Raw genomic sequence first — 22,786 nt, 5'->3', positions numbered from 1 at the left:
TATATATATATAAAATAAATAATGTCAGATAAGAAGTTCAACGTCAAGATTCTAAAATCTTGGAGAATCAAAAATAATTTATTAATTGATTTAAATTTCCTTTTTTAAAGGAGATTAAAGAAGCAAAAACAATTTGTTTTCATTGCCCAGAAAGCAAATGGAAAAATTCTTTTGGTTGCTTAGCAACGAGAAGCACTATGTTTTCCCGTCTTGTCAATCATTTAGTTTCTTTATGGTTGTTATAAGTCAGGGATGGCGAACCAATGGCACGCGTGCCATTTATGGCACGAGACGCAATATTTTGGGCACGCCACCGATCACAATTGTTATTACACTATGAATTGTTATTACATTATGAAGCATATGTAACAATTAAATTAAAATTCACAAAAAACAAAAAAAATAATAAGCAGTTATTAATAACAAAAATTAAAAATTAATGCTAAAAAAACAATTAATAACCATAAAAAGCAAGCTAACAATAAATAACTAACAAAAAAAATTTAACAGTCCTACTTAAACTAACATCTTACAACCTAATATAAGTTATTTGTCATCTAATCTGCAGCAACAGAAGTCACACTGATGTTACTTAAAGTTGTTTTAAGACATGGCAAAATGTTTTTTTTTTCAATGTAAATAACGAGTTTTTTTAGTTGATAGTATTTAGTATCATTATTTTCCCAATAATCACGAAGTCAAAATTATTTAACGGCACGTCTATGACCTCATTAAACAATTTTTTAGAAAAAATGGCACGTTGGTGTATAAAGGTTCGCCACCCCTGTTATAAGTTATTTCTCCTTCTATGGCGAGGTAATTTGGCATATTTTAAAATCTTCGCCAGATATATAAATCCTTATTGCGACCCAATTTACAACCCATTTTTTTCGAAATTTTGACTACCCCCCCTATTTTAAGGGTCAGGATTCCAAATATGTAAAAAAAATAGATGTTTATTCAGAGAAAGTACGTTTTTTTGTTTGATTTCATATTTTAATTAATAGTTAGCACTAATTAATTAGCATATTTGAGGTCACCCCCAGGAACCATTAAGATTGACACTTAGTTCGTGAAAATCCGATCGTTAGAACGAAAGTTATTCAGGGTGATATCTTTTTTTTTGCGGACTGTACATACATTGATACAATACAAAACATATATCCATTCAACAATTGTAATACACACTCATGATCGCGTGTATCACTCGAGTCTGAAGGTATGAAATTGAAACAGGACAATTCAGGCCAATTGTCACAGGAAATAATAAACTACCTTATTTCAAGTATGACATCACGCTGCAAGGCCTGTATATCTGTAAGAAGGGACCCTACCCCCTATTAACCCCTTTTCTTTCTTTTTTTTGCTTTATTTAATTCTGCAACCTCTGTTTCATACTTTTCGACTCCAACAAGTGTTACGCACGATCATGCCTGTGTATTACAATTATTGAATGGTTATTTGTTCGTATCAATGTAAGTACATATCAAATTTCACTAAAATCGGTCCTGTAGTTTAGAGATAATAGACCACTGGTCGACGAACTTTTTTGATCATCGACCCTTACAAAATTTTTCGAAATCTCCATCGACCTCCATAAAAGTAATTTTCTGTTAATTAAAATAAAACTCTATTGGATACTGTACATTTATTTTATGATTTTAAACATTTATTAAAGTAATAGTACATAGTGTAACAATAGTTTTATGAAAAATATATTAGTTTTGAAATTTAAATACCTTAATATTCATTAAATAATAAGTAATTATAATAAGTATAAATAATAAGTAAAGTAGATACAAATTTATTGCTTCTTAGTCAATGAGATGGGTGTACCTGGTGTTTTTTTGCAAAGTTCGCTATATTGGATTCAAAATTGGTCAATTTTAATCTTAAATCCCCTCAAAACTCCACATTTAATTTATTTCTGTACTTAGTTAAGATTGAATTTACGTGACTGAAACCGGCTTCGACCATATAGGAACTTGGAAATGCTAGCATAAATGGCTGAGCTATTTCGTAAAGTTTTACATATTTTTGCATTATATTTATAATTGTCCAAAACTTGCTTATTGTTACATTTTTAAAAATCGTCTTTGCTTCATGATCCGATAATAATTCAAAAAGCTCATCTTGCTGGTTGATGTCCACGTTTTCAATTTGAACAGAAAATGACACAATAATCCAATCAGGGATGTCAATGTTTTCCAAATCAACAAAGCGCAGTTTAAAATCGTAGCTCAATTTTTGAAGATGAACTGTATATAAAGTTCCAAGTCTTCTTCTTTTATTTCTAATTGTCGCAGATTTGAAAAATACTGATATTCCTTACGTAGCAATGAAGATCTAAATAAATTTAATTTTACTTGGAAACCTTACAGTATTGTTCGAGCTTCGATGATTGCTACATCTTTTCCTTGCAACTTTGTTTGGACATAATTAAATTTACCAAATAAGTCCGCTAAATAAAAAATATGGTTCTTATTGTTTTGCAAAAAAAAACAAAGAGTGCTATAGTTGTCGCGGGCTGTACTAATCCATATTATTAATGCTTACCTTCTTTTTTACATGTATTGATAATTAAAATTGATATCTGAACTAAACGAATGGTTTTATCGAAACAATAACTAATTATCCAAAACTGTGAAAATTTTAATAAGTGACACTGCAAATATTGGGGGTCCTTGGGGGGGATCTATGTGGACCACTTTGGTGACCTCTGTAATAGACCAAGTCTTCAAATTCCCTTAATTTCCTACGTAGTGTAGTTGCCCAAAGTGGAAACGTGTGATTGCGTCAGACAGCAATATTCATGAATATAAAGAGAAATAATTGAAGCGCACTGCAGACTGCGCGTAACTGACTCACATAAAGGCATTTAAAGTAAATGCAAAGTGTCAAAGAATACGTCCTGACTGAACAACAGTAAGTTGTGCGATTTTTATAAGCAAAAACATGATTGCCCTATTTTTCAACTCAGTTAATATGCAAGTATTGCTCGGATGTCACGAGTCGTAATTCTTCAATTTCCTCCTACGATTTCCTCGACAACAATGGTTAATTCGACATTATAGTGTTAGCATACCCTAAATCTTGGTTAACCAAATATTAATTTACGGATATCATGAAAACTTATGAGTGATTTCATGGTTTTACCCCACGCATAACACATTTAATATATTTACACGTGTATATCCATGCCTGCCATTCGTATTTGTCTAATGCGTATCCTTGCCTGAAGTATCTTAGTACCAAGTGTGAATATATTAATAAGATTCTTTTCATACTCTTAAAATTATAATTAAGTTAACATTTTTTTCCACCGACGTGGAATCACTCATACATTATACGTTCACAGCCGTTTATCCTAGATAGTGTTCGCAATAAGCATCAAAAATTCGTCACTAAACGTCCGCACTACATTTGCCTTCTGATACTAAACATTGCACTACTGTCCGTTGCTCTACATTGGAATAGCATCCATCTGATTTTGACTTTACATTCACTTTAAATGCTTTCATATGAACTGGTCAATCAATTTTACGACATCCGCAACACGCTCTTCTTTCTTATTATCCTGAAAGGTGTTGGTATTTTTGAAGCAATCACGCGTGTACACTTTCCGTTTAGGAAGAAAATTTTATTTAATTTTCCATTTTTTTACGTATAAGTTGGCATGATTCTGATACTGCAAATATATTAAAAACATTACTAAACTAACCAAATAAAAACAGAAATTAAGGAGAGTAAAAACCTTGTGAAAAGAGCACAAGCACACTTTGAAATGGTTATTGATATTCCTATATAAATACAGTCTCGCATTACAAAAAGAATAATGTTAATTTTTTTTACTCTTTTGCATATTTAGCACATCGGTTACAAAACCTGTTTGGTTGATACGACGGGATATTGTAAGGATTCAGAGTTGCATAGCGATCCAATGCTGAAAATATAATCATAGAGACGCCTCTTTATTATGAACTAGCATTTGGTGAAAATTTGAAACAGTACTTCTATTTATATAAATTTAATTATATTTCATTCTTATGTTGTTTTTCCTAATAATCGTTAATACTTTCACATAAGCTGAAAAACAGGTATTTTATTATAAATTACTGATTTGGCAACGAGATTGGAGAGCCCAGCATGCTAATCACCTAATCAGTAAACTCAGTAAAACAAATAAAATAAATCTGGGCCAATTTAAAACAAATTTCGACAATAATTATTAGTGGTAGATATAGGTATGAATTTTATTTACGTCACACTAAAGCTGCACAATAGGTTAAACACCATTGAGAATGTTCCTCCTCTGCAGAGGGGATGGCTCCTCCTCTTTGGTAACCTAACGACCTGCGAGTAAAGTCGAGCACTTTACGGTAAAACAATTAAACGAGGACAGATACCGCGTACACTCGATCTCTACAAAGGCTGATCGCAGTGGTGACACACCCGCTTACAATGATGCTTGACTTCGGTGTTCTACCGGGAACTGCGTCTTTACTGTCAGTCCACTGCGGGACTAATAATTATTAGGAAACATACAGATAAGATAATTTAGATTTAAAAAAAAGTACCGGATGAAATGGTTACAAACAGCCAGTATATAACAGGTGAGCGCTTTTCATAAGATGGCATCATGAGTTGCTAAACATTTACTTAACATCTAAATATGCCCTATCCACTTTGATCAGCCTGCGTAGGGTGTGCGGTGTTAGTCCTCGTTAAACTGTTCCACCGTAAAGTGCTCGACTTCGCGCGCAAGTCATCGGGCTACCAAAGCAGGGGAGCGATCCCCTCTGCAGAGGATCAAAATTGCGATGGCTTGTCTTCAGATCCTCTTCAGAGATGCTTCCCAGATTGTCGCCAATAGCCCATTGTGAAGCTCTTGTGCGACGTGAATAAAGTAACTACCTACCTATATCCGTCGAAAAGAAAATATATTTATTCAGAAAAAATGCATTCTTGCGTCTGAATTCTTATCTTAAATTCTTGTTTGTACTAATATTTGAGTTAACCCTTTCAAAACATTAAAACTGTGTCTTAGTACGTGAAGACCGAAAGTTATTTAAAATTACTCTTTTTTTCTTCTTTTTGAGCTTTTTGCATTAGTAAAAGTGGACATACTCTCAATTAACCTCTATTTTTTGTAACTTCTCACTCCGATGAAAGTTATACGCGATATAACGTAGGTCTCATGATTGTTGATTGATCATTATAACATATGTATTACATCAACCTATTCCTAACAACAATCATACCTTGGCTCCAGTTGGTCTCAAAATTGGCTCAATATGGGTCCTAAATGAACATGCTCCGAAGAGCCACTATTGGGATGTTTAGATTTTTAAATATTGGTCCTGTGCAATGCCAATATCGGCCTATATAGGCTCAATATAGGGCTTATATTGACTGAATGATGATAAAATATCGGGAAAATATGACAATTCTATATAGGGCCCATATTGGTTGTAAAGTAGCAGTAAAATATCTGGTGAATCGAAGAATTCTATGCATGGCCCCCATATCGGAAATATATCGGCCCTTTGAACCCTTTCTAAGCCAAGATTCGTGAATATTCGTCCAATGAGGGCCCAACTTATTTTGCTGCTGGAGATGTTCGTACCGAATTTCAGTAAAAGCTGTCAGTTAATTTTCAAAATCTCAATTTTTCTTTAGTATTTTGTATTTTTTGTAGTTTTACTTTAATACTATGTATTACATCAACCAATGTTTTTACCAAATCTCGGTTAAGTTGTCAGTTATTTTTCAAATTCTCAATTTTTCTTTAATATTTTTAAAGCATATTCTTAACTATAAAGGAATGTTTCTACCTACCTCATCAACAGACATCTTTTGTTCCAATGGAATTTCATCGAACCACGCCATCATCAGTGGTGTGCAATTTAATGGTAGCCTCCAATATTTTGTTTCTAAATAATAAAATAATGTTCTATTTTAAGTTTTATAAATATAGAGGGTTCTCTTGCTCGCCAAACCTCAGAACAGCTTTTGGATTACTGAACTTCGCTCTATCTTTCATATACTTCTGTATTTTAGTCTTGCTTTGTGTGTATGGTGATACCCTTTAACAATGATGTTCTACAGAGATTCAACATAAAACATTCTGGAAAACCTTCCATTTATAAACATGTAATTCAATTTATATACATCACGATTTTGTGTATATATTATTGTGAATGACAAAAATTGGTGGTTATTGACAATCACATAGTCGTTTTGGTAAATGTCCGAAATATATGCTAGGTCTTAGTTTAATGCCACTGCAAGGTATATATCTATCCGGTATGCCCTAAATCAATGTTTTTTTAAGATTCAGTGCCACTGCCCGTTATTCATTTGCCCATTATGCCCTACATCAATGTTTCTTAAGGCCACTGCCCAGTATGCATTTAATCGGTACTCCAAACACTGATGTTTCTCCTAATCTATCCTCAACAGATATTAAAATATCGAATAATGTCAACGAACAAATTAATATCAAATCGTATTTAATAAATATTTCGGAAATTCATCAAAGTGACTATGAGATTGTTGACATTCTCGGGTCGACATTCTCTTGATTTCGGTTATTCACTGTAACATATACAAAATTATAATTTTCAGTGTTTTGTTGCCCGATGTATTCTTTATTCTTACATAGACTCAAAACAGCTTAAATCTAACTCTCAAAAGGAATAAAAACCAAAGATAAGAAAATGAATAAAAAAAAACAGCGTTGTTCACGACATAGGATGAAAAAAAACTTAGGATGATCATTGATGATAAAAACGCATCTCCCTTCGCCGTTAATAATGACTCATTATTAAAACTAAGTTATAGCTCTAAATTATCATTGAATCTGTGTAAATCAATAAGTGTAATTAAAACAAAAATATAGAATATTTTAATAACATAGACTGTTCAATTTTATCCTCACATTTCTTCCTAATTTGTGATTTAGTTTGTTTCAGTATTTTGTTGACCATAAATTTCATTCAGAAATTTGTATTTTTATTTTATTTTGTAACCGTCGTTGTACAGTCGACCCAATTAAGGGTTTACGAATACAAATGTTCAACTCCGTAGCCTTGCAACTTTGAACCTAATCCAGAAGACAAGGTAAATCTTGGATCAAGTATTGTGAGAAATTTCCCTTCCTGGAGGACTTTTTTGATGGAACTAACCAGCATTTGCGTTACACGGCCAGGAAGACCACGAGAACCTCCCACGGTTAGCCTCACGGCAAGGGGACTCTAACACATCCGTCTACCACTAAGGAAATTTTAAATCAGCTCTGTGGTCGTTGCAGGCCAGATGTGGAGTTCGTATCGACCAATCATTGCTGGGATTCGAACCCGGTTCACCTCATTGGGAAGCGAACGCTCTATCCCCTAAGCCATTGTGCTTTATATTAATGATCATACTTAAGATTGATCATTCACTTGATATTCCAAAAATAAATAAAGACTTTTTTGACACAAGGAAATAGAATTATGTAAATGATTGTGGTTAGAACAGAAATTTGTTTTTACTTATTGTTATATAATATTTTTCGTTACTGGGCTTGTTTGGTTATTGTTCTTTTTGAAAACACACTTTTTTAAATTTTGTTAACATATTCTGCATGTTATTCTTTTTTAAATCATTAAAAGAAGATAGTTTATTACTGTGGAACGAAAGCACAAACAGAAACCTAATTGAAGCGTATATTGTGACTAATTAATAATTTTCTAAATTAAATAGGTTTTTAAAGGGCCTTAGTACCTCTAATTAAAGAGTATCATCACAAAGCGCAAATAATGTAATTTCTGAAGTTTTAAACTATATTTTGCAGTTTTCAATTCATTTAAAACATCTCTGAATTCCTTAAATTTATAACGATTATGATGTCCAATTCTTGATGATAAGTCACAAGATTTCACGGAAAATACTATAATTATAACCATCCTTGAACAGCAGATCGAGTTTACGACTACCAATTTTCAAAAACCTTATAATTTTCAATGCAATTCCGAAGACTCCTGGGTTACGAATAGGAAGAAATTTGCGTTCGAGGAGGACTTTTTAGTGGAACTAAGCCGTATTTGCGTTACATGGAGAGGAAAAACCACGAAAGCATCCGCGATTAGCCTGTCAGCAAAGGGGACTCTAACTCATGATCTGTGAGGATATTTTACGTCAGCACTATGGTCGATGTGGAATTCGTATCGACCTCTCATCACTGGGGTTTGAACCCAAATACCTCATTGGGAGATGAGGGCTCTATCCCCCGATCCACCACGACTCTTCACAGAAAATAGAAATTATTTAAATAGAGTAAAATTAAAAAATTACGGCAAAACATCTTTAAAAAAAAAAATTCTTATCAGTGGGTCCCGCAGTGAACTGATAGTAAAGACATGGTTTCCAGTAGAACACCGAAGTCAACCATCACTGGTTACGGTCAGCAATTGGGTGGGAGACCGCTTTGATAAGCCTGTGTAGGGACCGAGGATGGGCGGGATCGGTCGTCGTTAAACTGTTCCACCGTAAAGTGATTCACTTCGCGCGCAGGTCGTCGGGTTACTGCAGAGGATCAGAATTGGGTCTTCGCATCATCCTCAGGGATGCTTCCCAGACCGTCCCCAACAACCCATTGTACTAGTGTGAAGTAATTAAAGTAAACTGCTGTTTGTAGAAAATGCAACACCATGAAAGAATCATCAGAATCAAATGAAATTTAATGCAGAAACGACTTGTACTGATACAAATAAATGATGAAATTTTCAAAACAAAAGAAACAAATTAAGCGTCCGAAATCAGTATTTGGTGCAGCCACCACGCGCTGCAATAAGTGCTGCTATACGACGTGGCATGGAGTCAAACAGATGTTGAATATCTGCTTGAGGAAGAGAATTCCATATCGCTTGTATGCGCAACCAAAGTTCGTCTTTGGAAACTGCAGGACGCGGATCACGAGTGAGACGCCGACCAACCATATCCCACACGTGCTCAATAGGCGACATATCCGGCGAATAAGCAGGCCAAGGAAGAAGTTGCATGCGTTGTGCTGAACAGAAGTCTCTAACAGTCCGCGCAACATGTGGGCGTGCATTATCCTGCTGAAAGATAGCTCCAGGGATGCCTTGAAGGAAAGGAACGACTTCGGGCTGTAGCACTTCACGGACGTATCTGTTGCTATTGAGATTACCCTCAATTCGTATCAAATTGGATCGTCCATGATACGAAATCGCACCCCAGACCATAACTCCGGGTGTTCGACCACTATGTCGTTCAATAATACACTCAGGAAGGCAGCGTTGACCGGCATAACGTCTAACACGAACACGGCCATCATGGGTCCACAAATTGAAGCGTGATTCATCTGAAAAGACAACTTGGTGCCAATCAGCTCGCCAGTCTCTGTGCTCAAGAGCCCACTGCCGACGCAGCCGTCGATGATCCGCCGTGAGGGGAATCCTGTATAATGGCACCCTTGCACGCAATCCACGGCGCAGCAGACGACGACGAATTGACGAAGCCGACAATTGTACACCTGTAGCAGTAGACCAATGTGCTGCCAGCTGCCTGGAGGAAGCTGTGCGATCATTCACCGCCATGCGGAGCAGGTGTCGATCATCGCGCTCTGACGTCACCTTCTGTCGTCCAGTGCCTGTTTTTCGAGTTGTTCGGTGCTCGTCGGTCCACTGCTTCCAAACTCGCATCACTGTGGAACTGTTCCGCTGCATACGAGCTGCTATTGCGCGATAGGAAAATCCTCCTTCTCGAAGGCCGATTATCCTCCCTCGTTCAAACTCCGTAAGTTGCTTGAATTTCTTATTCTTCCGTCGTGGAGGCATACTCAGGTCTCACTAAACGTTTGCCACTAACAAATAATCATAGACTATTTTCAACGTCCCGCTACAGCACTTTATTTATACGCTTTCAGCATCAATTCAGAGGGCGCTGCGCGCGCCACGCACGCGCGATGGCTCTGAAACTTTATTAATTTGCATAATATCCTATATCCATTATTAAAATAATATTTCATTTGATTCTGATGATTCCTTCATGGTGTTGCATTTTCTACAAACAGCAGTTTAAATACTTATCTGTGGATTCCAACAATGACTCAAATGGGACATCATGATAACAGCGAACTTTTCATTTCTTTTTAGCTGTATGAATATTATTTGGAAATAGGAGAGTGCGGCTAAGAAATTATTCAATATAAATAACAGAGTCCCAAAATTTAAAAAAAAAGAAGTGAAAAAAAAGCTTTAACGGAATAAAAAAATTGTAAGATTATTTTGTCTATCATAACGTTTGAAAGAAAAAAGATGAATGAATGAATACAAATCGTGTAAAGAGAAAATATTTATATGAGGCATTAACTGACATAAACTGAAGCATGTAATTGAAAATCTGAAGAATTCTCTACCTGAATGATGGATCACAAATTCCAATAACTTTTGAACGAAACAAAACACGCGTTAAATAAAATAACATTAATTAGAAATAACTTTTCAGCACGTCGCATTTCAGCTCGCATGGTACTACAAGATTAACTTCTGTAGTGATCCTATGCATCTTAATTTCAAATAGTTAAGTCTTATAGGTTTGGCTCAGCAAGACAAAATGCAACGTAAATGAAAAAAAAATTGCGAAATAAAGCATTTAAAATTGCATAAACTTGCGGAAAAATTAGAATTTCGAAGGGAAAAAAAATTCGCGTCAAGTTCTTAAAATATGTTTATTTCTGCACATCAAATTTCACATCTGTAGTTGCATTTATATGGTTTATAGTGAGGCACGCATAGTATTTTCTACTTCAAGTTTAACAGTCATTAATTCTAGAACAACTTATCGAACGTTTTTTTTAATTTCATCGTACATTTTCTACACAATTCCGTAATTTTGTGCTTCATGCAGCAAAAACATTCAAACCCTAAACAGCGGTGGCACTTACTAATAATATATTTAATATATAGCTAAATATTAATATTTTACTTTTGTGCCATTTTCTTACAAGGTTTCTCCAAGGAGCCGTGGGGACTCAGGGGATAGAGCGTTCGCATTCCAATGAAGTGAACCGGATTCAAACCCATCGATGGCTGGTCGATTCAAATTCCGCACCTGGCACGCATCGACCATCGTTAAATATCCTCACTGGTAGACTAATCATGTGTTAGAGTCCACTTGCCCTCGGGCTTACCGTGGCAGGTTTTCGTGGTTTTCCTCTGCATATAACGCAAATGCGGGTTAGTTCTCTCAAAAAGTCCTCTACGAAGGCAAATTTCTCCCAATACTTGTTACCAATACCCCTTGTCTTCTGGATTGGGTTCAAAATAACAAGGCTACTGAGTTGAACATTAGTCTTCTTCGGCTTTTCAACGACTGTTATAAAATATTCATCCAAGCAGACAACATTGTCCATCTGAGGGAAAGATTGCGATCTTTTAGCTGTGCATTGCCTTTAATTTTATTCAATATTTAAGTAAATAATGTTCTAATATACGACGATTTGCTGTTGTTTAACTTAAACTTGTAAAAAAAAAATTAAATAACATGTAACTAAGAAAAATTCACTTACCGTGCGTAAGAAAAAGAAAGCTAGATATAAGTAGAAATCATAATAAATTTTTGAAATGATGTCAATAACAGTGAATTCAGACAGATAAGCAGATTAAAGAGAAGAGAGTGATAAAGAAGGAGAAAAAAAAGGATCAAAGTTTGCAAGCACTCTTTTGCATTTGAAAGAAAGGCGATTAAATACCAAGTTTTATACAATTATGAATATATTTTTTTAATCAATGATTATCTTCTTTGTATTTTTAATCAATGATTATCTTCTTTGCATATTCTCTAACGGCTCTAGTACGGGAACTCCGATTTGGATAGTGCTTTTTTTTAATTCCTACTGTTATCATAGTTCAATCTCTCCCTGTATCTCCTTGTTCAAATTTTCAATCGTTAATAAGATATTTTTTATTCTTCCACTCAAATTCAAGTACAGTTTTTTTCTTGAACTTGTAGTGGATGACACTTGTTGTTAATGTAGTTTTTTTAAATGTTAGTTTTGAAAGGGCTGAGCGAAAAACGAAATGGAATTTTCAGATGGATGTCATTGTTTTAAATTTTACTCTAATCGATTCAGTTATTCTCATATTTCAAAAATAACATCAGTGATGATTTCTAACTTTTAGCTCTATTTGAACAACAAAAAAACAATTTATTGCACACATTTAAATATTTAATTATTTTTTATTCGCTGTGTCAGATAAATTAAATAAAAAATATTACGTAGTAGAACGTATGGTCCATGTCACCAAATTTACACTTTTATAGTTATCTGATATCACACGCCTTTTATTTTCAATTCCTACTATTATTTTACACTCTCCCTATATCTTGTTCAAATTTTCTATCGTTTAATAAAATACTTTTCATTCATCCACTCAAGTTCAAATGCAATTTTTTGAACTTGCAGTGGATGACACTTGATGTTCATACAATGTTTTTTGCAAATATTAATTCATTAATTGAATTTAATTAGTTAATTTTAGTTTTATGTAGGAGAAAAAAATTTTAATTATTTAATGAAAAGTAACTAATATTAAAAATAAAATTGTTGACCAACTTAGGAATTGACTTTGAAAAAACGTTTTTTGTATCACTTGCTCATTTAAAGTCCACACATTTTTAAGAGATTGTTTGTAAACAATCATCGCTTTTCGGTGTCATTTAACTCGGACGGAAGATTGAAAATACGATATTTCATTGCTAATAACCATTGTTATAGACTAATCTTTCCTTGATATCTTATGAATGGCGATTAGCATGGTGTTTTTTGTTACAGATAACTAATAATTTTTTAAGTTTAATTGTTCGCCTGCAATATTGAAAAACGTGTTTTTTTTTTATTGTCTCAACGCTGCGTTGTCATTTGTTGGGTTCAAAATTACAAGGCTGCGAAGTTGAGCATTGGTATAGTTTGTTCAACAGGAGTTGGCACTTGTCTCCGCCTTCATCACGTGGTTTTACGTCGATACTATTTCGCTATTTTTGGAAAAAGGATGTGAACAATTCTGAACAAGGTTGCGATTGGGAGATCGTATGACAAAAATATTTATTTCGCAATCTTTATGTGCATTTCGCTAATATTAAATATTTTATGAATTTGATGATATTTCTCTCTTTCGAGTGAATGTTTATTCTTTTTGAGACATTTTGCTGGGAAAATAGCAGTTTTTAAATTTAAAATATATTTAATTAGTTAGAGTAATGAAGAGTATAATAGCGGATGATAAAGCGAAATAACTGAAAAAGAATTCACTGCTTGCGGTTGGGGTGCATTAAGAGTTTCTCTCATTTTCAGATATTTCTCCTCTTACTCCTGCGCTGAAATGAGCTCTTCGTCCGAACTGGTGGAGCTAAGTACCAACTCCTGGTGAACGAACTATATAGTTGTAAATCCAAAAATTGGGTCGGCTGTTCAACGACGGTTACAAAATAAAATATTTAAAAAAAAAAAAGATATATTTGGTGATTATTAAAACTGCACGAATATATCAATCAGTGTTTATACCGATACTTTAGAAATATGCACTAAAGGGATATGTACCAGAGAAAATTACTTGATAGGGGTAAAGTTTGACAATTATGAATTGGCCACGAGCAATGGAATCATGCCAAGTTATGCTAAATACATATTATCTTTATTTTATTGAGATGAACTGCAAAAAATGAGTTTTTCTTATTTCAATAACGTAAAGCCACCGAAAAGGGCAACAAATAACATTAAATAAGAAAATTTAAATTATTTTTGCTGCGTTAATTGAAAAACTTAGGGGAAGAACCAGGTAAGCTACATTTTCGAACCGAAAAAAAAGTTGTATCGAAACTATTTTATTCACAATTTATAAGTAGGCGGGACTTGTAATTCTTTGCTTAATTTTATTTGCTACTGACCAATTTGAAACAAAAATTATGCAAGCATGCTAAAAACAAATGTGGATTAGTTCTGTTAAGATTAAAGTGAAGGCAATTCTGTTACATTACATACCCATATTGACGCAACCACTTTATGTTATTTTCTCTGATTCACTAATTCCCCTAAAAATGTCACTTGCTTGGTTTTTCCATCAAGCTCTTTAGTTGTGTCGGTATCTGCCCTTCAGTTTCAACCATGAATTTGCAGAGTATCTCAGTACTGATTTATTGATTCTTTAGTTTTTTTTATTCACCCCGTGAGAAGAACGGGTATTCAGCTGGTGCTAAATAAAAATAATTGGCAATCAAAATTTCATTTTAATTACCATTTAAACGTGTCACATAAAAGTAAACACTGATTTTACCTTTTAAACGGGCATACTCATTTATTTGGTTATGCTGACTTTCAGTTCTTAAACAGCACCATTAAGTAAAATAATTTTTTTCGAAATTTTTAGCTTTAAAATGTATTGCTTACTGTTTTAGATCTGCGTATTCTTTTGACCTAACGAAATTTATAACAATTGGATACCGACACACGTGACCTATGGCTTCAGCGCCAACTAATCTTTATCAGAAAAATGGTGTATTAAAGTTAAGCTAAGTTTCTCTACATAAGTTGAATTAAATACAGAGCCGTATAGCAAATCGAATTAGTTGAAATCTAATTCTTTCTCGCCTACTTCTTTTACTTAAATTTATTATTTGTGTATGTATTTTATTGTAACCGTGATATATTTTTGTTTTGTGTACCTGGTAACTTCGATGCACAATTAGTTTGTTGTTTATGTTCCACATGCCTTCATGCCTGTCTTCCCTATGTAAATATATAGTGAAAGAATTAAAATCTTAGAAAAAAAAATCTTTGTGAAAGAATTTAGAATGTGTCTCTTAAGAGAATTGGTATCTAACGGGCTTTCTTGAAATAGAATGGAAAGAATAGTGGCTAACGTAAACAAATGCCACGTTTCAACAACCCATCAGGATCGAGATACCCTCACTACGTCCCTTGCAAGTATCCTATTAAAGTTCATTTTGCTTTGAATAAAAAACACTTACAAATAGAGCTCATTGTCTCGCATAATTAATAATAGCAAATAAGGGAACAATTTGATTTTAACAAAGTTTCTTTTTTTTTATTCTTAAAGTGTCAATTTTACCGATCAGACAATTCAATAAAATGCAATTTGGAAGTAAATTTCGATCAATCACAGGATGGATTCAGTTCAAGTGACTTAGAGTTTCGTAAATCATGAGCTTGACGGAAGCGATTTTTGAGTAATCACATTTTTCTTCCTATGAGAAATTAGAAAGACTTTATGCAATGTTTTAAATTAAATTCTAGTTGAATTATTGTATTAAATTATTTTTAAATTTTAATATACAGTAACGCCACGGGCTGGTATACCCTACCTTATACATTGATTTTTTAAAAAAAAATTAAGTGCCGCTGTGCCTACACTGATATTTTTTTACGGTTTAGTGTCATTGCTCGGTATACAAATAATATTGCATGGGGTTAAAGTGTCACAGTTCGGTGTACATTTGCCCAGTATAATGATGTTTTTTTTTTTTCTTTTCTTTTTTTAAGGTTTACTACTGGTGTAGCTAACCCCAGAAATTCATTCAGTAATATTACTACTACTGAACTACTACTATTGAACCTATAGTAGTTCAGTAGTACTATCATTACTACTTGAACTACTGCTATTGGTCCAATATTATTACAGCTACTGAACCAAGCTATTGCTTATACTAGTTTCAGTAAAGTGGTGCTGTTATCAAAAGCCTGCAGAAAAGCGATGGATATATTTTAAGGAAGATCGAATACCGAAGATATATTATGATACCGTTATATATTATGATACCGAAGATCGAAGAAGATATGTACATATTTCTTTTAGTTGGTTGCATTTGGTATTGTATAGAAGGCATCATTGACAACATTGGTTGCATTTAAAGGAACTGTACAGCAGAATACGTTTGTTTGTTAAAGTCCGATGAAGAGAGTTCAAGCCTTAATTAGACTTTCTTGAAATATGTGTGTTTTTATTGCATATACCTGAGACATACAAAATTTATGAGCTCCAGATTCTTATCTAAAAAAATAAAATATTTTTTATGATTACAAAGTTTATATATATTGCTATTTTTCATGGTTTTTTTGCATTTAAAATTGGTTTCAAACTAAAATATGAGATTTCAATTTTCGAAACTTCTCAGTTTTCTTGTGCAAATACATTTTCTAAGATTGATTAAAGAGAAATCTATTAAGCTTAAATGATATTTTTGATTTGCAATAAATTTTCCATTCATTCTGGAATGAATAAAATAAGGGAATGGTGCTAAAATGAGGAGTTAGGAAGCTATTCCAGGTCATTAACCGCTTAAAAGACAAGTTTATATTTTCTAAAATGCATATTTGTGCATTTCTTGTCTTAATATAATCCAAAATTAGTCTATAACTTGAAATTCTATTGCTCAAGATGTCAAGATCTTAAAAAGGAAAGTTTTAATAAGAATGAACTATATTTATACATGTTTTTTTATGCTTGAATTATATCAACTTTTCTTCTATTTCCTTTATGTAGCAAAATAGGCTTTTATTTTTATTATTTTTCATTTAACTTGCTCTATTTTACCAAAAAATAAACTTTTAGGAAACAAATAGAATGAACAAAATAACGCTTTTATTTAAGATTTTAATTTATTTGATGTGGTTCCTTATATATTATTTATTACTTTTTTAACAAGCTTTTCTAAAAAAATGAATGCTGAATGGCACAGAAGGATTATATAATAAGTATTGCAAGACTCTTATCTCGCTTTTAAATGCTATTTTTTATGATACTTTAAATGACATTAATTACAAATTTATACACTTCACTTCTTAACAATTAGTTCTGATTTCTTAGCTCAAAGAAAAAATAATCAAGGCATCACATTGTTGAAAAAAAATTTGATAGTTACTAACAATTAAATATCTATTGTAAGTGTATGAACAGTAAGGCATTTTCATTGTTAAAAAGCAATCTAGGCTTGTGTAAAATCATTTTTGATCATTCTAACTTGTGCCTTCAAGATTGAATGTGTTTTTTAGAGTTCTTGCTTTACAGCAAATTGATTTTGGGAATTGAATCCTGCGTATTGATAAAAAGTTGAAAAGTCGAGAAACCTCGAGAAAGTTCGGAAATTTCGCTGATAACATGCAGTGTGGCCGGTATTTGTATGAACCTCCTGATTTTTCAGGTCAACATCGCCACCGCACACGAGATGCCATGAAGATTTTGGAAGCCAATAATTTTGTATGCGTGCACAAGCTTGGGTCTGGCTCCTTTGGCGATGTGTACAAAATGGTTGACTTATTTGGCCGAGAAGTTGCCGTGTAAATTGTTCCCCTAGAAGTCGCTAAAAAAAGCGAAATTGAAATTTGGCCAAAATTGTCTCATCCAAACATTATCCCCCTCCTCCTTAACTTCCATAGCCCGAATGTAGCAATTTTTGTGACGCTCATACAGCAGAACACTTTGCTACATACAGTCCTAGACAGGCACTTTATGAGTCAATCAGGTGCCCTAGGCTGCCTAAAATCATACTTCTTGGCACTCTTTATGGACTGGCATATTTGCACTCTAACGAGACCGGTCACTTGGATCTGAAAGCAGATAATGCGTTGACTTCGTATGATGGCAGAGCTGTTATCAGTGATTTCACTTTCCTTGCCTCAACATTAAATATTGTTTAGAGTTTGTTGCAATACATTGCTTAGAGTATTTTTATTTTAAAATTAAATTCACTATCCTATTTAGTTACTTTTTTATATTCGAATAGTTTTAAAGTATAATTAAGATTATTACTAGCTTATAATCTTTTTGGCATAATTACACAGAGAACAAACTAGTGCACAGTCTGTTCTACTTCGCTCGCAGATCACCGGGTCATCGAAGCGGGAGTGCCATCCCCTCTACAGAGGACCAAAATTGTGATGGCATGTCTCCGGATCATCCACAGAGATGTTTCCAAAACCGTAGCCAATAGTCCACTGTGTACCTCCAGAGAGACGTAAATGAATTACAACTGCAACCTTAATGCATTATCTTATTGAATGAAAACGATATTTTATGAATCGCTAATTCGATAACAATCCAGTTTTTTTTTCACTATGTAAACATTTATAAAATACAAAAATATTATAAAATACATTTATAATATTATTTTTATTAAAATTTTCTTTGACAATATACTTCAGCATACATGTTTTTTATCATTAAAAAAGCAAAATTTTTATCTGCAGAAGGAATGGCTTCCCCACCTTTAACCCGGACAACATGAGAGCGAAGTTACTTTACCGCAAAATAGTTTAACAGGGAACCGATACCATACACACTAGGTCACTTCGCAGGCTGATCAATGAGGTTACCCACCCGCTCACCGAAAGCAGCCAGAGAGGCTTGACTTCTAAACTCTACTGAAAACCGTGCCTTACCATCATAGTGCATGTTACCTTACAGTGGGACTCGTATATTTTTAAATCACTGCGATGCAAAGTATTGAAATGGACTTTAAAACGGAATGTTTTCTTTTATATAATTTTTAAAACAGAAAAATATGACTAAAATGAATATTAAAATACAAAATGCACACCTCAAACTTTACTTTTTAATTACTCTTGTTCATTAATATATTCATTTTACTCGTCAAAGTAATATTTTGAATTCCTATTCATTTCATTATTTACCTTACATTCATTCATTATTTACAATAATTTCATTATTGACTTTTGACTCGGTTTGAGGGTGCTTAAAGAATAATTTTGTTTTGCAGGTCAGAACTTGGATTGCCATATACATATATAGGCCTCCAGAAGACTTCGAGAGTGAATGAGTAGTTGAGGGCAAATCTTTTGATTTGTGGGAATGATGGTTCTGGAGCTTCTTACCAACCAAGCCTTTGGCAGAACATCATCCTACGTCGGAAGTTGGCAAAAGGATCCTAATCTTTTCAGCCTTCTTCAGGTAGATAGATACATATAAATTTTTATTTAAATTTAATTCAACCTAAATTAGCAACCTAAACTGATTCAGAGCATATTATATTTCGATCAAAATATAATTTTAAAAATTTCATATTTAAGGATTAAAAATTATGTTATGCAAAAAAATAAACATTTTAAGTCTTTTTTAAAAACTAACTGTTAAACTAAGTTTTATGATTAATGTATTTGTTAATAGATCAATATTTTCAAGGTATTTTTATCGAATTTTATGATTACCTTATTTCATGCACTTATTTAGTATTCCTGTAAATACATTTTATCCAATATACACTCCATTTAACAACTTAAATAGAGTGAAGTGTGTTTTTGAGAAATAGATGAATTAGAGAGATAGCTTATGATATTGTTTCAAACGAATGCTCTGTGCGTAAAAAAAACGGAAGAAATGATTTCTGATTTAATAATTTAGTTTCCACGCAATCCTAATATTGTTCGAAATACTAACCTTAAATATTTGCGGAAACAAGATTTTTTTAATGGGGTGCCATTGCATACGACACAATATCCATCCTAATATTGATCTACGGCTCAATGGTAAGTTCATGACATCCTTCAGCCATATGTGTTGCCACTTATAGCAAGGCTCCTAAGAGCTATTTTTTAATAAGACACTGCTGAGTCGTGGTAGCTCAGGGGATAGAGCATTCGCCTCCCAATTGAGTGAAGGATCCCCAGATTTGTTGTTGAACGAGCATATCTGGGACCAGTTGGACATCCTCCGAGTTTAGTCTATTGAGCGGTGTTTTGACAGTAACTGTGGAACGAGATGCAGCGGGATATTATAAGGAACTTGCATGTCTCAATGCCCGACTACATCACATCCTACATTCCATTCTTTTGTATATTTCTCTATTTAAAAATTGCACTTTTTTGATTTTTTTAATCACTCATATCAATGTTGTAGTAACATATGTAAAATTTTGTTTTATTCTGACGAATCTTTCTAGGTGCACCACTTTTTATGGCAATTTCTTAATTATTTGTAGCTTTTAAACTCAACTCATTGCCATCAAAAATTATATGTTGACGAGTACACATAAAGTTAAAAAGCTACAAATAATTTTACAAAAATTCAGACAATTTTTAAATTTTCTTTTAACACTTAACATTGTCTAATGAAAGAGCCTGAAATACTAGTTGAGATGTTCAAAGGAAATTTAAACAGTTCAGAGGTAATTTTACAGCTACTTATTGAGGTTTAATTTTGTGAATTGTAATTTTTGTTCTTATGATCAAGGATGTTGTAACTGTAGAACACAATAATTGTAACTTATAGTCACAGCAAAGAGAAAGCTTAGAAAAGGAACCTAGAACTCAGGTATCTGTTGGCGCTCTGTTTCGTCCTTGCTTGTTAAATGCACTGAAAACCTAAATATTATACGTAATTTTGTTTACAACCTAAACTTTTAATTTTGTTCTGTTTCCTTTAATTTGAAATTTTACTTTGCCCACTTACATCTGTAAGCCTCGTGTTATACTCTGAGGAACGTCAGGAGTTGTGTAATAAAGTTTAATTAAAGAATTTTAATTTTAAGGTTTTAAAACATCATTCATAATTGAAAATAATAATGTTTTTTTTTCTTTGTAGGAAAATAATTTTAAGCGTTGCGTGCGCTCTGTGTGGGGCATCTCAGACAGGCAAATTGAACTTGCTTTGAATTTTATTCATAGCTTTTTGATGTCCGATCGAAGACTGAGATGGAATTCTGGAAAAGCAGCTGACCATTGCTTCCTTGAGGATGGTAGTCAGATCGGAGAGGGGCCTTATCAAAAATGGGGCATTTTTTGTAGACATGACGGTGAAGAAAGTCATGAGAGTAATGTGAATAGGAATCGAGGTATAAAACGCCTTGCTGGTGTAAGTTTGAAGGTACTGCTTCCGAAAAAAGCCAACATCTTAGTTTTGGAAGAAGCAACTGGAAAACACGAACTAATAAAATGTAAGAATTGCAAGCGTACTAAGGTATGGGTAGAAAAATTCGAGCGAGAACTTAAATGAGAAAATTGAGATGTTAAAACGAAAAAAATGCGGCATTGGAACACGAGGTTCGGGAATTAGAAGTGTATGTAGAAATTGACTCGAAAGTTGAGAAAAAGAAAACGCCTGTCTTGAAAAAAACGACGAGAGCTAAAAGTACACAAACTTCAAATAGTTTGAAAGCAATAGAAATTCAGGATAATTTATCTGACAACACTACAACTAATAGTAACATGAGTCAAGGAGATTCATTTATGAACTGGATACGAACAAAGTTAATTGCTTGCAAAAATAAAATAATTCGATTTAATTTTAAATAGTTTTGATTTTAAAACGAAAACAGACCACATAACTGAATGTGAGCAGTTGACTGACTTAAACTAATCTTATCTAAGAAATCAGATAGAGAATTCACCAAAATAATTCCCGAAAGAAGGTTCTTGCAGCTAAATAAAAAAAAACATGTAAAAAGAACCAAACAATTACAATACGTAATCAAAGAACTAAAGAATCCTCAATGAATAACTGAACATTTTCTAACAGATGAAGCAAAACGCCTCGTTTACCTTAAGTCGAATAAGATATCAGAAAGAGATTTCACCAAAATAATCTCCAATGGAAAGTTCTTTTTGCTAAATAGAAAAATAAAGTGTCAAATTGAACAACAACAAAAAAGGAACAATATACCGTGAATCAAATCAAAGAGTACTCAAAGAATAACTGACCTTTTTCTAACAGATGATTCAAAACGCCTCGTGAACATCGTTCAATCACAAGTACAGCCGCAGATGGATTCATTTACCAACATTGCAGACCTTACAACTGCTAGATTGACTGCGTATACGCAAGGATTGCTCATGACGCCTAGTAAAGCCAAAGATGTACACAGAGAGCTCATCATTTGAATTTCATAATGGTTTAGCGTAATAAAACGCTTCTCCTCCATTTTTACAAAAATATATATATAAAGGTTCAAACAGTACAACATCTTAAAAAGTACAGTGAAATTGAAACTTCTATAAAGACGATTGACCATTTCAATGCTCTATAATCCTCCACATAAAGCGAAGTCAAGCTTCCTGGGGATGAAAGAATTTGTGAAAAATGGGCATTGGTCTTCCTACAATCATGCTCTATATATCCTTAAATATAAGTTGTGGTCACTAAATATGAGAAAAGTATGCAAGAACCTGAACTGAAGTCTTAACAGTCATTGCGGAAAACAATGTTGGAAATTCACATGAAAGACTTCCTCATATAAATAATACTACAAATTGCATGAAAATGACAGTTTACTTATTTTATAAAAATTTATTTATTATTCTTTTCTACAGTTAATTTTTTTTCTTCATATTTTTCAGATATTTTTGAATAAAGTCATGAGAATATAGGAGCGAATGCCCACTTCCTGATGTAGGAAAATCCTATTTGAAATTTTTGTGAAGAAGAAAATCCAGAGTTTAGTGTGAAGAGCTATGACATTGTTAATCATGTTTCTGAAACACGTTTATGGGACAAGGTTGAATATTCTGACTGGAAAAACGTTCTTATTTATTAGAGAAAAAAAATGAAGTGTCTAGAAATAAGGGCATAAAATAGGTTGCTACCTAAAGTTTGTGGAACAGAGTCGCATCCCTTATGGAATTTTTTTTCTGGTTCTGAAGAATAAGAATATGGAGAGTCTAGTGAGAATAGAAATCAGGGTATAAATGAGTTGGTTGCTGACACCAGTTTATGGAACAGAGCCTCACATCTAAAATAAAAAAACTTTTATTGGT

At 33.4% G+C, this 22,786-nt stretch overlaps 1 protein-coding gene across 1 annotated transcript in view; it reads right to left on the bottom strand.

Annotated features, from left to right (window-relative positions):
• Window positions 1–11,714, bottom strand: part of LOC107448958 (SEC14-like protein 2) — a gene marked incomplete in the record, with an annotated part of 60,205 nt that extends 48,491 nt beyond the window's left edge. Inside the window, 2 exon segments of the mRNA XM_071182995.1 lie at window positions 5,839–5,933; window positions 11,576–11,714. Of these exon segments, the coding sequence (XP_071039096.1) occupies window positions 5,839–5,892 (54 nt within the window).
• Between the last annotated feature and the right edge of the window lie 11,072 nt (window positions 11,715–22,786).

The sequence above is a fragment of the Parasteatoda tepidariorum genome, chromosome 7, assembly GCF_043381705.1.
Source record: "Parasteatoda tepidariorum isolate YZ-2023 chromosome 7, CAS_Ptep_4.0, whole genome shotgun sequence".
Taxonomy (NCBI): domain Eukaryota; kingdom Metazoa; phylum Arthropoda; class Arachnida; order Araneae; family Theridiidae; genus Parasteatoda; species Parasteatoda tepidariorum.
Note: the sequence above shows the minus strand (reverse complement) of the source record. Positions and strands in the feature narration are given on the sequence as shown.